Source organism: Eutrema salsugineum, unplaced genomic scaffold, assembly GCF_000478725.1.
Source record: "Eutrema salsugineum unplaced genomic scaffold, Eutsalg1_0 scaffold_3, whole genome shotgun sequence".
Taxonomy (NCBI): domain Eukaryota; kingdom Viridiplantae; phylum Streptophyta; class Magnoliopsida; order Brassicales; family Brassicaceae; genus Eutrema; species Eutrema salsugineum.
In genome coordinates, this window is record NW_006256756.1 from 1,851,453 (window position 1) to 1,868,886 (window position 17,434).

Below are 17,434 nucleotides of genomic sequence, written 5' to 3' on the forward strand. Positions count from 1 at the left end.
AAATTGTGGGACCTCTCTGATTAAATAAAATCCAAATAATGCTTTGAACTCTGCGTATGAACTCTATAAACCCTGCGTTGGACGTGGTCTAACAACCGACATTAAGAGGTCGGGTTGTTACAAATTGTATATAGCACAATAATTTGAAGAAACATAAAAAAATATCGCAGAATCACGTTTTCAAAACATTGTAAACGTTAAACTTAAAAGGCTACACAATGCAAAATAGTAACTCGCGATAAGGATGCGATGTGGCCTTTTTTTTTGGTTTTTCAGTATCGGAATATGTTAATTATAGAAAGAGTTCCATTATGAGCCTAAGTCCAAGATATCATTTATGTCGGCTTAACCCAAGTTAGCTTCGTAACTATATAATATCTTGAAAAACGCTAGACCCTAAGTCTTGAAACTATTTTACGCTCTACTATTAGCGTTTTTTTTTATAATTAGGGTGCAAAATAAAATGTATAATCTTAGCGAATTGATCCTAAGAATGGATTTTCCGCCTCCTAAGCCGTACGGAGAATACAGAAACTGGGCGGAGCTGCCGCCGGAACTGACGTCGGAGATCCTGCACCGGCTTGGTGCGTTTGAGATGCTGAAAACCGCTCAGAAAGTGTGCAGATCGTGGCGTGACGTCTGCAAAGACCCCTTGATGTGGCGGAAAATTGACATGCGCAACCTCTGGGACTTTAGATACGATTACGACCTCGAGAAAATGTGCCGTCACGCGGTTGATCGCAGCCAAGGCGGCTTGGTCGAGATCGATATTTGGTACTTTGGTACTGATAAGCTCCTCAATTACATCGCCGATAGGTTCTCCTCTCTTTCTCGAATTTTAGTTTTCGAAGTTTATGAATCATTTTTAGAGAACAGGGGTTTGCTAATTCTAGGGCTAGAACAGATGCTGGTTATGAAAGATGTTACTTGTTCTGAGTACCTATGTAACTCTAGGGCTAGAACAGATTTCGTTTTGTATTTTACTCTCTTCCTTGGGCTGGATCGATCTCTTCTGATGAATACACTTTTGGATTCGTTTTTGGGAATGCTTGCATTGTAAGTTAGCAGTAAATTTGTTGAAGCAGTTAATGAACTAATAGGACTGAATATTTAAGAATATTGGTTGGGTTCTGATGAGAGGTCTAATGGGCTGGCTTCATGGTTATTGGGATGCTTGGAAAATGTATATATATATATATATATATATATATCTTGCAGCTTATTGTTCTTCTTCTCTAGCTTATATCATGTTTCTAACTTTTACATGCCAACTATCTGCAGTTCAAGGAATCTGAGAAGCCTTAAACTTGCAATGTTCTCTGGAGAACTAACAGACTATGGATTTGCCAAAGCAGTTGAGAAACTCCCATTGCTTGAGGAACTCGAGGTTTCATACTGCAGAGTGTCAGCAGAGTCTATGAAAGTTGTAGGCAAGTCTTGTCCAAATCTAAAGACATTAAAGCTAAACCGTGGGGATTACGAGTACTCTTATGATGATGCTTTTGCAATCGCTGAAACAATGCCCGGACTTCGTCATCTCCAGCTTTTCGGGAACATGTTAACAGACGACGGCTTGAACGCCATTCTTGACAATTCTCCTAACCTGGAACACCTTGATTTACGCCAGTGTTTAGACGTTTACTTTGATGGGGATCTGGAGAAGCGGTGTTTCGAGAGTATCAAAGTTGTGAGACGACCTTATGACTCCACTCATGATTACCCGTATGATGCAACGTGGGATCCATGGGAAGAAGAGTACCGTTCTGATGCCAGTATAATAACAGAACCTGAATATGACCAGTCAGGCAGTGACTACAATGCTTACGACTTTGACTATTATTATTATGCTTATGACCCTGACTACGACCAGTATGATATTTATTTACAATGAACTGATGCATCCCATTCGCAGGTGAAATCTTCTCAATTAATATTTCTCAGCATGCTCGCTTCCAGTTTCAATGGACTTTTGATTGTCCTATGTAACCTTTGTAAGAGTGTCTTTTGCTTTTGCAAACCATTTTGTTGTCTTTCTACAACGTCTAAACTCAAGAAAATCGTGCTACTACGAAGCAAGCATTGTGCTATTTCTGCAGTGAGAATCCTCCCAAAAATTTAATTAAATCTTGTTCTGACCCAACAAGAAATGCGAAGAAGCTAAATAATAAGATATGTAATATCCAACAGACCCTTAAACCCTTATTTTTTAAGGGGTTTTGGTCTCCAACAGATCCTCAAACCCTTGTTTTTTAAAGAGTTGAATAGTGACCCCTCAAATATAAGGGATACTGTTCATCCTCTTAAAAAACTTTTTACTTTACATTTTAGTTCTTGTAATCCATATATCTTACAAATAATCAAATAAATTTCTTGTTTTTTTTTTACTTTAGATATACCTCAAACAAATTTCAAAAATATAGCATTATAAACTTAGCTGTTATATATTAAAATAAATATATATATATATATATATTAAACTTTAATTCAAAATTAAAAATAAAAATATTAAATAACACAAAAACAAATTTCACATAACAATAATATTACATTAAACAAATTACACCAAAATATAAAATAACACTAATAATTTCTTACATGATAATAAAATCACAAACATACATAAATATTTTACAAAATAAAATTACACTATTATATATTTAGGTAAACTTGATCCAGAATCTCCAAATTCACCAAAATATTGTCCATATAAATTTGGTGCAATCGGAGGTTGTTGCTCTTGAGTTCTTTTTCGTATGATTCTTGTTTGTTCAGAACGAATAAACTCATGTGTATTACTATCATCGATAGAACTTAAATTTGTTAGCAATATTTTAGGGTTTTACAATCAAAGTTTGCAATCGTAGCAGGATCTTCACGTTATTGGAAGAAAGAGGTACTACATGATATAATGACATCATGCATTATAATGCATAACATGATTATTGAGGATGAACGTGATGACAATGCACCGATTAGAGAGGCGAGATCAGTACCACAAACAACAGTTGAAATAGCAGTAAACAAAAATATCCGATTTCAACAATTTTTAGTTCGTAATCTACAGATAAAAAACAAAGAAGCTCATTTATTACTTCGAAATGCATTGGTTGATCATATATGAGAGCATTATGAATATAATTTTATTTAATAATTTATAAATTTATATGTAATTTTATTATTTAGTTTATGAATGTATTATTGTTATTTATTTATATTATCATGTAATGTTTTATTTATTAATTTTAGTTTAAAGTATGTTTTGTATCTATTATATCATTTTTATTATTTTATTTAATTATTGTTTATGCTGATGACTAGTATGTAATATTTAAATATTTTTAAAGATAAATTTAAGGGTCCTTGTTGGAATACTTCACCTTCAAACCTTTATTTTAAGGGTCAGTTTCCTTTAAAATAAAAGACCTCGTTGGAGATGCTCTAATAAAACTGTAAGACCATCCACAACCCTGAACCCCATGATGGGGTTCATCAGCATTTTTTAATAATTTTTGGAGGAGAGAGAATGTGGAAGAACCTTGGATTAACCTGGGTGAAAAATGGGCGTCCAACCCTGATACTCAATTAGGGGTTCAACAGAATAAAATAAAACAATCAATGAAACCTACAAAGCAATATCCAATCACATAATTTTATCATCAAGAACCCTAATTTTATCATCAATTTTTAAACCCCTAATATGAGTAATCCGGAACCGATTGAATATAAGAACAATGAATCGCACCCAAATCTTACTAAACACCAAAAGCCCCAAAACAAAAGTGCCCGCAGAACCCTAATTTTCCCCCAATTTAGTTAACCCTAGTCTCGATTCAAACTCCCGAATAAAACGAAATTAAAATACATCAAAAGAAATAGACGACATACCTTACTGATCCACCGGAGGAGAAGCGACGATTCACCGTCGATTCGATCGAAGGAGAAGACTTGTGTCGAAGTCGCGATTAATCGCCTTTGGGAGTTTTTTTTTTGATAAAAACAGAATGCGAAATAAACCCTAACCTTCGACCCCGACTCTAAAAAATTTCCCCCAAACTACACCCAATCACTGCTTGCCACGTAGTCCGTTGAACCTCGACGATACGGGCTCGTCAGACTCATCCCAATGAGACGGTATCAGCGACTTTTTGGGCTTAATCGATTAAAAAAAATTAAAATAATAGTATTGGGCCCCACGGATGAACCTCGCCCATCCCGCGTTGTGGATGGTCTAACGTAATCAAAAACTCTATTTAGAAACCTGAATTTTTAGTTTTTTACTGGCTCAAAAAATGCGAAGGTCCTTGATGCCTTAAATAAGGTTGAAGATGTTAACGGGCCGTATCAAGCTCTAATGTTAGTAGGCTCATTGTACACTGGCCCAAATTATGTTATTAAAATATGTAATGCCATGAAGGATCATATGGTAATTCTAGCGATGGGTACATCGTTTTGAAAGTTGAAACTACTTCACTCCCTTTACCTACTGGCCATACTCGAAAATGGCTTCTTCCTCTTCCTCTTCGCTTTCGTCTATGTCTCTACTATAGTTGCTTAAGAAAGAAACACTTGTATAAAGAATATGCTCTCTTTATTATGTTTAGAAACTTAGCTCAAAACTAAACATCAATGTTCTCTCTTATGTTTATCACAAGCTCGATAAACATATATATAGGTTTTAGAATTTCCTTTTCCTAATCTTATTTTTCCTAGAACTAGATAACTCTTAATTCTAGTTGGCCTATCTTATCCTAATCCTATTTAGATTAGGATGTCTTGGGCCTCAAGCTATTGAAGCTTATCCAACATTCACCCCCTTAAGCTTCAGTTCATTTTCAGAGAGGTTTTGAACTCCTATCAAATCTCTCATCTTCTTGAACTTCAGTCTTGCTAGGGCTTTAGTTAGAATATCTGCGCATTGCTCTTCACCTGGTACATGCTCGACTTCTATTTGATCTTCTTCGACACATTCCCGGATGAAATGGTAACGCTTGTGGATATGTTTACTTCTGCCATGGAATACAGGATTCTTTGTGAGTGAGATGGCCGATTTGTTGTCTATTCGTATAAGTAGTTTCTGGACCTTCAAACCGGTAATCTCACTCAGCAAGTCTTGTAACCAGATCGCTTGTTTGGCAGCTTCTGTGGCAGCCATAAATTCGGCTTCGCATGAGGACAGAGCAACTCGGTCTTGTTTTTGGGAACACCAGCTGATTGGTGTTTCACCAAAGTAGAAGACATGTCCTGTTGTGCTTCTTCCATCGTCGGGGTCTACATTATGGCTGCTGTCGCTGTAGCCAATAAGTTTCTTAGAACCACCTTTCTTGTACTTCAGACCATACGCCAATTTCCCTTGTAAGTATCTCAATACTTGTTTCATCACTTGTCCATGTGATTCCTTAGGAGTTTGCATATACCTACTAAGTACTCCAACAGCAAAAGAGAGATCAGGTCGCGTGTGCAGGAGGTATCTTAGACAGCCAATTCTTCTTCGATACATGGCTGCATCTATCTCAGGTTCATCTTCTTGCCCTTTTGACATGTTTAAGCCGAACTCCATTGGAATGTGAGTCGGGTTACATGCGTCTAGGCCAGCTTCTTTGAGTATACGGCGTGCATAAGCTTCCTGCTTTATCTCGATCCCATCTTTACTTTGCTTAACTTCTATTCCAAGGTAATATGTAAGTCTTCCTAAATCAGACATCTCGAATTTTGACGACATTCCCACCTTAAAAGCCTTGATGAGATCCATTGTATTTCCTGTTACAAAATGATCATCAACATAAACAGCCACAATGAGGAGATTCCCATCTTCCTCCTTTCGATATACAGAGCTTTCCCTTGAACACTTCTTGAACTTCATGCCTTTTAAAATATGATCAAGTTTAGTGTTCCATGCCCTTGGTGCTTGTCTCAAACCATATAAAGCTTTAGCAAGTTTGAAAACTTTGTGCTCTTCTCCCTTCTTTTCAAATCCTTCTGGTTGTGAGACAAACACTTCTTCATTTAGTTCACCATGTAAGAAGGCCGTCTTGACGTCGAGATGATGAATTTCCCAACCATGGGAAGCGGCCAGACCTACGAGTAATCGGATCGTCTCAAGTCTTGCAACAGGTGCAAAAACTTCTTCAAAATCGATTCCCTCTTGTTGCACATACCCTTTTGCAACTAGTCTAGCTTTGTATTTGTTTATAGATCCATCAGTATTCCTCTTGACTTTAAATACCCATTTTAGTCCGATAACCTTTACTCCTGCAGGTTTATCGACTAATCTCCAGGTTTTGTTCTTGTTGATGGAGTCTATTTCTTCTGTACACGCTTTTGTCCAGTGAGGTGAGCCCTTTGCTTCACCAAAATTTCTTGGCTCATCGTTTAATGCAAGTAGAAGTAGCTCGCACTCAACATCTGCTAAGAGGACGTAATCTTTGAACCGCTTAGGTTGTCTTACTTCACGTTTAGATCTTCTTAGCTGTGGTGCATCTGTGTGTTCTTTTTGCTCTTGCACAAAGCTTTCATCTTTGCTATCTTCTCTTCCAGGCTCTGTTCCATGACTCTGTTCGTCGTTGCAGGTGTATGGACCTTGCCCTTCGTCCACTGCATCTCCCCATGTCATATGGAACATCCCTGGTCTAGATTCTTCGATTTCACCAGCTCCCTTCCAGTTCCAACCTTCTTTTTCATTGAAAACAACATCTCTGCTTACAATGATTTTCCTTGTTGCTGGATTGTAGAGCCTGTATGCCTTAGATCCTGGTTCAATCCCAAGATGCACAAGGGCTTGTGATCGATCATCTAGCTTTCTTAGATTCACGTTTTCAACTTTCGCATAAGCGAGACAGCCAAAAACTCTTAAGTGATCGATTCTTGGCTTCTTTCCTCTCAAGCATTCGTAGGGTGTTTGTTCCTTTAGTGCTCTTGTAGGAATTCTGTTAATTAGATAGGTTGAATGACGTACTGCTTCTCCCCACAATATGTTTGGAACCCTCATTGCTTTAAGAATACTCCTTGCCATCTCCATTAAGGTCCTGTTTCTCCTTTCTACTACTCCATTCTGCTGTGGAGTATAAGGAGCTGTAAGATGCCTTTTAATTGCTGTTTTGTTGCAGAAATCCTGGAATTCTTTTGAAGTAAACTCCCCACCTCTGTCTGTTCTTAGTGTTAAGATCGACTTGTTGAGATCCTTTTCAACAAGTGTCTTAAACTCCTTAAACTTGTCGAATGCCTCACCTTTTTCTTTTAGCAGTATGGTCCACATATATCTTGTGTAATCATCGATGATTACAAATATATACCTGTTCTTGGCAAACGTTGCTGGTGATATAGGGCCACATAAATCCGCATGAATGAGTTCTAATACCCTTGTAGCTCGGTACTGCGTTGCTTTTGGGAAAGAATGGCGAGCTTGCTTTCCTACTAGGCATGATTCGCATAACTCTTTTTCACTTTGGATTTTGGGTAGTCCTTGAACCAGCTCTTGTGCTGACATGGTCTTGATAGTTCTGAAACTAATGTGACCAAGTCTGGCATGCCACTTCCATGTATCTCTGTCAATCTTAGAGTGTAGGCATATTGGTTTTCCAATCTTGAGGCTGATTTTGTAAAGTCTGTTAGGGGATCTTATTACTTTAGCTAAGAGTCTTCCACTAGGGTCTCGCAAAGTTAGATAGTCTTGCTTCATTCTCACATCACAGCCGTATTCAGTAGCCTGTCCTAAGCTTAGTATATTGCTCTTTAGCGATGGAATGAAGTAGATATCTGTTAGGAGCTGTTGTTCTCCTGTTTTTCCTTCAAACAGGATCGAACCTTTACCTCCTATGTCAACAGACGAACCATCTCCAAACTTGACTTTTCCTTTTACGTTCTCGTTTAACTCAGAGAAGAAAGAACGTACTCCGGTCATATGGTTGCTTGCGCCGTTATCCAAATACCAGGTTCCTTCTTCTTCTTTGTTAGAGTCGTATTTCTTAGGAAGTACCTTTTCTTCGTTCAGAAAGATGATCTCTTGCATGTAAAGTGCTTCGTCTGCATCCTCTGTTTCGACCTTGTTCAGTTCTTGCATCTTTTTCTTTCTTTTCGGGCATACTGAAGCAAAGTGACCCTTTTTATCACAGCGAAAACACACTACCTCTGATCTGTCCTTCTTTTCTTTGTTTCGGTCTTGGTTATTGCCTCTACCACGGCCTCTTCCGCGCGAGCCTCTTCCTTGACCTCGGCCTCTTCCACGTCCTTGTGATCCTTCTTGGTTGGTTTGGTTTTCTTGTGTCGATGTGTTAGTGAACAATAAGTTTCCTTGGGTTGTTTCACCATGTTTTTCTTCTTGTATACGCTCTTCGTATGCTTTGAGCCGTCCAACAATCTCTTCGAAACTGGTTGTGTTGAGATCAAGGACTTGCTCCAACGATGCTACGATTTGAATATACTTGTTCCTTGGCAAGCTTTGAAGAAACTTCTTTACCATCTTTGTTTCTTCGATTTTTTTTCCTAAAGATGATGACTTCGATGCTAGCTCTGATATCTTGCTTGAGAAGGTATCAATTGTGTCGGATTCACTCATCCTTAATCTCTCAAATTCGGCCATTAGGGTTTGGAGACGTGCTTCTTTCACCCTGTCTGCTCCTAGGTTTCGCGATTTAATTGCTTCCCATATAAGCTTTGGTGAGTCGTGGTCTCCAACTATTAGTACGAGGCTTTCGGGGATCGACTGAAATAGCAGTGCCGTCGCGATGTCGTTCTTTTCTGCTACTTCTGATCCGGGTTCGATTGTGTCCCAAACCTTGTGAACTCGTAAAGTCACTCTCATTCTCATAGACCATACGGCATAGTTCGTCGGGGTGAGCATGGGGCACTGGATCGTAGAAGATGACGGAGTTGTTTCTTTCCGTACGGTGATGGTTGAGACTGCTTTCGACTCCTCTCCTTTGGTGTCTTCATCGTCTGCCATCGTCGTCGTTTTTTGCTATTACTTCGTCGTCGATATCTGTTTAGCTCTGCTACCACAATATAGTTGCTTAAGAAAGAAACACTTGTATAAAGAATATGCTCTCTTTATTATGTTTAGAAACTTAGCTCAAAACTAAACATCAATGTTCTCTCTTATGTTTATCACAAGCTCGATAAACATATATATAGGTTTTAGAATTTCCTTTTCCTAATCCTATTTTTCCTAGAACTAGATAACTCCTAATTCTAGTTGGCCTATCTTATCCTAATCCTATTTAGATTAGGATGTCTTGGGCCTCAAGCTATTGAAGCCTATCCAACATTCACCCCCTTAAGCTTCAGTTCATTTTCAGAGAGGTTTTGAACTCCTATCAAATCTCTCATCTTCTTGAACTTCAGTCTTGCTAGGGCTTTAGTTAGAATATCTGCGCATTGCTCTTCACCTGGTACATGCTCGACTTCTATTTGATCTTCTTCGACACATTCCCGGATGAAATGGTAACGCTTGTGGATATGTTTACTTCTGCCATGGAATACAGGATTCTTTGTGAGTGAGATGGCCGATTTGTTGTCTATTCGTATAAGTAGTTTCTGGACCTTCAAACCGGTAATCTCACTCAGCAAGTCTTGTAACCAGATCGCTTGTTTGGCAGCTTCTGTGGCAGCCATAAATTCGGCTTCGCATGAGGACAGAGCAACTCGGTCTTGTTTTTGGGAACACCAGCTGATTGGTGTTTCACCAAAGTAGAAGACATGTCCTGTTGTGCTTCTTCCATCGTCGGGGTCTACATTATGGCTGCTGTCGCTGTAGCCAATAAGTTTCTTAGAACCACCTTTCTTGTACTTCAGACCATACGCCAATTTCCCTTGTAAGTATCTCAATACTTGTTTCATCACTTGTCCATGTGATTCCTTAGGAGTTTGCATATACCTACTAAGTACTCCAACAGCAAAAGAGAGATCAGGTCGCGTGTGCAGGAGGTATCTTAGACAGCCAATTCTTCTTCGATACATGGCTGCATCTATCTCAGGTTCATCTTCTTGCCCTTTTGACATGTTTAAGCCGAACTCCATTGGAATGTGAGTCGGGTTACATGCGTCTAGGCCAGCTTCTTTGAGTATACGGCATGCATAAGCTTCCTGCTTTATCTCGATCCCATCTTTACTTTGCTTAACTTCTATTCCAAGGTAATATGTAAGTCTTCCTAAATCAGACATCTCGAATTTTGACGACATTCCCACCTTAAAAGCCTTGATGAGATCCATTGTATTTCCTGTTACAAAAAGATCATCAACATAAACAGCCACAATGAGGAGATTCCCATCTTCCTCCTTTCGATATACAGAGCTTTCCCTTGAACACTTCTTGAACTTCATGCCTTTTAATAATATGTTATGCAATATTTTAATTTAAAGTATGTTTTGTATCTATTATATCATTTTTATTATTTTATTTAATTATTGTTTATGCTGATGACTAGTATGTAATATTAAAATATTTTTAAAGATAAATTTAAGGGTCCTTGTTGGAATACTTCACCTTCAAACCTTTATTTTAAGGGTCAGTTTCCTTTAAAATAAAAGACCTCGTTGGAGATGCTCTAATAAAACTGTAAGACCATCCACAACCCTGAACCCCATGATGGTGTTCATCAGCATTTTTTAATAATTTTTGGAGGAGAGAGAATGTGGAAGAACCTTGGATTAACCTGGGTGAAAAATGGGCGTCCAACCCTGATACCCAATTAGGGATTCAATAGAATAAAATAAAACAATCAATGAAACCTACAAAGCAATATCCAATCACATAATTTTATCATCAAGAACCCTAATTTTATCATCAATTTTTAAACCCCTAATATGAGTAATCCGGAACCGATTGAATATAAGAACAATGAATCGCACCCAAATCTTACTAAACACCAAAAGCCCCAAAACAAAAGTGCCCGCAAAACCCTAATTTTCCCCCAATTTAGTTAACCCTAGTCTCGATTCAAACTTCCGAATAAAACGAAATTAAAATACATCAAAAGAAATAGACGACGTACTTTACTGATCCACCGGAGGAGAAGCGACGATTCACCGTCGATTCGATCGAAGGAGAAGACTTGTGTTGAAGTCGCGATATCGCAAATCGCCTTTGGGAGTTTTTTTTTTTGATTAAAACAGAATACGAAATAAACCCTAACCTTCGACCCCGACTCTAAAAAATTTCCCCCAAACTACACCCAATCACTGCTTGCCACGTAGTCCGTTGAACCTCGACGATACGGGCTCGTCAGACTCATCCCAATGAGACGGTATCAGCGACTTTTTGAGTTTAATCGATTAAAAAAAATTAAAATAATAGTATTGGGCCCCATGGATGAACCTCGCCCATCCCGCGTTGTGGATGGTCTAACGTAATCAAAAATTCTATTTAGAAACCTGAATTTTTAGTTTTTTACTGGCTCAAGAATTGCGAAGGTCCTTGATGCTTTAAATAAGGTTGAAGATATTAACGGGCCGTATCAAGCTCTAATATTAGTAGGCTCATTGTACACTAGCCCAAATTATGTTATTAAAATATGTAATGCCATGAAGGATCATATGGTAATTCTAGCGATGGGTACATCGTTTTGAAAGTTGAAACTACTTCACTCCCTTTACCTACTGGCCATACTCGAAAATGGCTTCTTCCTCTTCCTCTTCGCTTTCGTCTACGTCTCTACCTCCGGCGATGGAAGACGGGGAATATGGAAACTGGGCGGAGCTTCCGCCTGAATTGACGTCATCGATCCTACACCGGCTCGGCGCGATTGAGATACTTGAAAAAGCTCAGAAAGTGTGTAGATCGTGGCGTCGCGTCTGTAAAGACCCTTCGATGTGGCGGAAGATCGACATGGACAACCTCGGAGACTTGGGAAGCATGGGGTACGACCTCGAGGTCATGTGTCGTCACGCTGTTGATCGTAGCCAGGGCGGCTTGGTTGAGATCGACATTTGGTACTTTGGTACTGATGAGCTTCTCAATTACATAGCCGATAGGTTCTGTCTCTCTGTGACTCAAAACCACGCCTATTTTGGTTTAATTCGTTGAATATGGTATGACAATTCTAGGGTTTAGATATAAAAGGTCTTTGTTGTTTGAGTGGTTGGGAGTTGCCTGTTGTTCCTTTTACTTGTGAGAATTGGGGAAATAATGATTAGCTTTTGTGATTGTTCTTTAGAGGATTTTGTGTTACTCCTTTTTGACTAAAATCAGTTTGTTGAATCAGTAGTTGTGTTAATGAAGTGTTCTTGGTTGAAACTATCCACTTGATTCTAAGTTCTAACAATGTTAAGCTTCTGAGGTCTAAATGTTTGGCTTCATGTTCTTCGTGTGCTATATAAGAAAATATCTTTATTTTTTTCAGTCTTGTGACTGTTAAAGTGTTAATCCCTTGCTCTTTACGTTTTGGAGTAGAAATAAACAAACATCTGATTCTATGATTGTTATGCTTAAACGTTTGGTTTCAAGTTCTTTGTGTGCTATAAAAAAGATCATTTTGCATCTTTGTGGCTCTTCTTCTCTATCTTGGATTGTGTTTTTAACCTTTTTACACAACAAGTTATTTGCAGGTCGAGTAATCTGAGAAGCCTTAGACTTATAATGTGCTATCCAATAGCAGACGAGGGATTTGTCGAGGCAGTTGTGAAACTGCCATTGCTCGAATACCTCGAGGTTACATACGGCTCGTTGTCAGGAGAGTCTCTGAAAGTTGCAGGCCAGTCTTGTCCAAATCTGAAAACATTGAGGCTAATTTCTAACCCTGACCCCAAGTTTAATGACGAAGAGTTTAATGACGAAGAAGCTCTAGCAATTGCAGAAAGCATGCCTGAACTACGCCACCTAGAGCTTTTTGGGAACACCCTAACAAATACGGGCTTGAACGCCATTCTTGATGGTTGTACTCAACTGGAACACCTTGATTTACGCAAGTGTTTCAACATTAAACTTTCTGGGGATCTGGAAAAGCGATGTTCCGAGAGGATCAAAGATTTGAAACGCCCCAATGACTCAACCGCTGGTTACCCATATGGTTTTAACATCTCTGATTTAACAGGTCCCAACGATTATTATTGCAACGACTACGACTATTTTGATTTTGGGGACTTCTAGATATTGATATCTCTCTGAACAATGCAGTGGACATGTGTTTTGTTTTTTTAGCTGGTCTTGTCGACTTATGAACTTGTTCACGTCCTCTCTTTTTTTCTCTGTATGCTCAGTGATTCAATGTCTAACAAGCTTTGAGCGCGTGATTGTTACTCGCGAGAACAATGTTTTGAGGTTTTTTTAATGATGCATTTTCAGTGAGTACGGATATGAGTTCAATTATAGGCCTAAGCCCAGTTTTTGGAAAACTTAGCCCTAATTGTGAATATGTGAAATCATGAGGACCTAATTGTGTTAATTACAAGCGGATATGTTTTGACATTCGGCGATGAAGGAAGCAGAATGCAGAAACTGGGCGGAGGTGCCGCCGGAATTGACGTCGTCGATCCTGCACCGGCTCGGCGCGATTGAGATACTGGAAAATGCTCAGAAAGTGTGCAGATCGTGGCGTCGCATCTGTAAAGACCCTTCGATGTGGCGGAAGATTGACATGCGTAATGATCTCGATGTATTTGGAAACTTAAAGCCCGGCCTCGAGAAAATGTGTCGTCATGCGGTTGATCGTAGCCAGGGAGGCTTGCTTGAGATCGAGATTTGGTACTGATGAGCTCCTCAATTACATCGCCGATAGGTTCTCTCTCTCACATTGTGACTTGAAACCACTCCAATTTTGATGTTCTTCAAGTAAATTTGATTTCAGTTGTTTAAATGGGGTATATTAATTTTGAAGGTTAGATATGAAAGATCTCTGTAGTCTGAGTGGTTTTGGAATGTCTCTTGTTCCTTGTCCTTTTGGGAAGTTGTTGTTAGCTTATGATTGTTCTTGAAGAATTTGTGTCACTCTTTTTAACTGGATGGATATCTGATGAGTGCACTTATTGAGTTTACCTTTACTTGGGTGTATGTACGCATTGCTAGTTAGAAATCGATTTGTTGAATCACAGGTTTTGTTAATGAAATGTTGAGTTTTTTTCTTTTCCTTCTACATTGTCGTTAATTAATCAATGAAAAGCTTATTGTTCGGGTTTTGTGATTATTGATCCTTTGCTTCAGGTTCTTGAGGTGCTAGAAAAGAAAGTTAGTTTACACCAAGTTTTGCATCTCTATCGTTCCTCTTCTGTATCTTAGGTTTTTTTTTTTTTGGAATAACGTTTTAGACAATTAATTGCAGTTCAAGTAATCTGAGAAGGCTTAAGCTTGCATTGTGCTATCCAATAACAGAAGATGGATTTGCCAAAGCATTTGTGAAACTTCCATTGCTTGAGAACCTCGAGGTTTCGTACTGTTCATTGTCAGAAGAGCCTCTGAAAGTTGCAGGCAAGTCTCGTCCAAATCTGAAGACATTGAAGCTAAACTCCGTGGGTTACAGGCGTCCTGGAAACGAGAGTGACGACGAAGAGGCTCTAGCAATCGCTGCAACAATGCCCAGACTTCGCCACCTCCAGCTTTTCGGGAACAGATTAACAGACGCCGGCCTAAACGCCATTCTTGACAATTGTCCTGACCTGGAACACCTTGATTTACGCCATTGTTTCAATGTTAACCTTGTCGCGGAGGTCGAGAAGCGGTGTTCCGAGAGGATCAAAGTTGTGAGACGACCTCATGACTCGCCTCATGTGATAAGCTGCTGGTCCCAATTGCCTTTATGAGAAAGAAAGGTCGGACTAAGGGAAGAAGACCCAGGAAGTGGGAGCAAAGGAAGCAGAACGAAGAAAGTGGCTAAAGGAATCGAAAAAGAGCCTCTCTTTGAGGAGTGTTCTGTTTCGATTATGAGGGTTGTATTTAATGAAGTCCCGAAACTTTAGGGCAACTTGACATTAAACATCAAATATCAATCTCTATTCTCATCTCCTTCTATTTTCTCTTCTCATCTCAACTCTGAATCTCACCGAGATTCCACTCCTATCATCATGATTACTCATATGATGCAGCGGTTAGCGATATAGATTCATCTGATGATGATGATAGCTTCCCAATTTTCGATTCATTGTCAAATTTTATGCTTTCTAGATGCACGGATTCGCTGGTGACATCTTCTCGAGTTCATGACCTCTTTTGTGTCCGTGTGTTAATGTAATCTTAGTAATAATGTATATTGCTTCTGCGAAGCTTTTTTTTTGTTGTTTCTGTTGTCTTTCTACAAATATCTAAAACTCAAGAAAAGTTTCAAAGTTTTGTGTTTACTATGCAACATTCAAGAAAGCAAGCCTTTGTTGTAATTCTGCAGTGATAATCTTCCAAAAGATTGCTTAAAAGCTTGTGGAAACAGAAATTATCTCAATGCCTTAGGTTGAAGAATCTATGCGGAAACTAATGAGGTTCCAAGACTAAGCAAGATCAAGCAAATATCAATCTCTTCATCTGTCGGTTCTTCAAGTAGACATTCTTCTTGATTTATAAGGTTAAAAACGGGCCGTGTCAAGCACTAATATTAGTAGGCTAAATTATACGTTGGCCCAAATAATGTTGGCTAATATGAAATGTCATGAAGGACCATATGGTAATTTTAGTGATGGATTTGAATACGATGTCTTGGAAGTTGAAACGAATGTCTGGAAAGTTGAAAGTTTGAAACTACTTCACTCCGTTACTTAATGTATGGTCATGACACAAATTTGACCATTAGAGAAAATAGCCTCTTCCTCTTCCTCGCAGTCGTCTTGAAAGTTGAAACTAAATTTAGTGAATGTAGACGAAGGTCTTGAAAGTTGAAACGACTTCACTCCCTTATTTAATGGACTGACACAGTTCGACTATCGCAGAAAATGGCTTCTTCCTCTTTCCTCTTTGCCTCCGGCGATGATGGAAGACGGCGATGATGGAAGACGGAGAATGCAGAAACTGGGCGGAGCTGCCGTCGGAACTGACGTCATCCATCCTGCACAGGCTCGGCGCGGTTGAGATATTGGAAAGCGCACAGAAAGTGTGTACATTGCGGCGTCGCGTCTCTAAAGACCCTTCGATGTGGCGGAAGATTGACATGCGTATCGATTTCGGAGTATTCTTGGGACGCTTGGGGCACGGCCTCGATAAAATGTGCCGTGTCATGCGGTTGATCGTAGCCAGGGAGGCTTGCTTGAGATCGAGATTTGGCACTTCGGTACTGGTTCTCTCCTCAGTTACATCGCCGATAGGTTCTCTCTCTCTCTCTCACTCCTTGTGTCTCAAAGCTCGTGAAGTTCGATTTTAATGGTGTTTCTTGCAAGAATTACGTAAATTATTGTTTTCTTTTTGGAAGATTTTGTCAGTTGTTAAAGGTCAATTTGTTAAACTACTAGTATTGGCTATTGCGTATGAAAAGATCTGTTACTTTTTAAAAATTTCTCAGAGTAGCCTTTAAGGTTAATGTATTGACAAATTTAGCTTAACATATTCATCAGCTTATTAGACTAACCTTAGAAAGTTGGTGTTATACCATTTTGTCCAAATAATCAATATTATTACCAGATTGTCATTCTATTTTAAAAAAACTTCAAATTAAACATTTTAATACATCTATATACATAAGGGAGGATTACTACACTAACCTTAGAAAGTATCTATATTACTCGTTCGACGCACTTTTATTTTTTTTACAAAACTAACCTAGCATACCCAAAACACTTTTTTCGCCTTTGTCAAAAAAATCTAATTACAAAAATGCCATTACTTTTTTAATGCCACGTAGGCAGATTATTGCGCTCAAAATTTCATAAGTCTACCAAGCTATGACGGTAGATTTATGAAATTTTGGTCAACGCAAAAATTTTATCGGTAGAATTATTAGGTCGATGGTAGATTTATTCGAGAGTTAGTAGAGTTTTTAAATGTTGGTAGACTTATCTTGGTAGAGTTTTGACGATGAGAGGTAGATTTATTATGTTTCGGTAGATTTGTTGTTATGAATGACAGACTTGTCAAAAGTTTTGGTAGACTTGTTAAAAAAAGCGTTGATTTTCTCGCATAGTTGACTTTTTTGGTAGATTTATTGACAATTAAGTAGATTTATATTCTGAGTTGGTAGACTTATGTCTTTTAGCGGTAGATTTATGTGAAAAAAGTTGTCAATACGTGCGGTAGATATATCTGTTTTATGGTAGAGTTATATATAGTTGGTAGAGTTTTCGCTTTTGTAGTAGATATGTTTGGCTTGTGGTAGATTTAATTCAGTTAAAATTCATTCCGGTGAGTGGTAGATTATATGTTACATGAGGTAGACTTAAAAAATGTTGATAGATTTATTTGTTTTGTGGGAGATATGTTTGTTTTGTGGTAGATTTAAATTTAAAATAAATTTCCTTCCAGTTTGTGGTAGATTAATAATTACATGAAGTAGACTTACAAAATGTTGGTAGATTTGTTTGTTTAGATATTGGTCCA

At 38.6% G+C, this 17,434-nt stretch overlaps 2 protein-coding genes and 2 pseudogenes across 2 annotated transcripts; all 4 read left to right on the forward strand.

Moving 5' to 3' along the window:
* Positions 1-493: 493 nt before the first annotated feature.
* Positions 494-1,891, forward strand: LOC18015056 (F-box protein SKIP19). The gene is made up of 2 exons (XM_006396528.1): positions 494-816; positions 1,282-1,891. The coding sequence occupies exons 1-2, from the start codon at positions 494-496 to the stop codon at positions 1,889-1,891; spliced, it is 933 nt and encodes a 310-aa protein (XP_006396591.1).
* A 9,704-nt stretch (positions 1,892-11,595) lies between these two features.
* On the forward strand, positions 11,596-13,279 carry LOC18015057 (putative F-box/LRR-repeat protein 23). The gene is made up of 2 exons (XM_006396529.2): positions 11,596-11,964; positions 12,538-13,279. Exons 1-2 carry the CDS (start codon positions 11,606-11,608, stop codon positions 13,076-13,078), a joined length of 900 nt encoding a protein of 299 aa, XP_006396592.1. The 5' UTR covers positions 11,596-11,605; the 3' UTR covers positions 13,079-13,279.
* A 102-nt stretch (positions 13,280-13,381) lies between these two features.
* Positions 13,382-14,909, forward strand: LOC18015058 (annotated as a pseudogene).
* An 803-nt stretch (positions 14,910-15,712) lies between these two features.
* LOC18015082 overlaps positions 15,713-17,434 on the forward strand; it is a 7,806-nt pseudogene continuing 6,084 nt past the window's right edge.

What these genes read in the sequence shown, in the direction of transcription:
- LOC18015056 (XM_006396528.1), top strand. Translation starts at nt 494, where the DNA reads ATGGATTTTCCGCCTCCTAAGCCGTACGGAGAATACAGAAACTGGGCG. An exon ending in CTCAATTACATCGCCGATAG is followed by an intron (nt 817 to 1,281) that starts GTTCTCCTCTCT and finishes AACTATCTGCAG; the next exon opens with TTCAAGGAATCTGAGAAGCC.
- LOC18015057 (XM_006396529.2), top strand. Translation starts at nt 11,606, where the DNA reads ATGGCTTCTTCCTCTTCCTCTTCGCTTTCGTCTACGTCTCTACCTCCG. An exon ending in CTCAATTACATAGCCGATAG is followed by an intron (nt 11,965 to 12,537) that starts GTTCTGTCTCTC and finishes AGTTATTTGCAG; the next exon opens with GTCGAGTAATCTGAGAAGCC.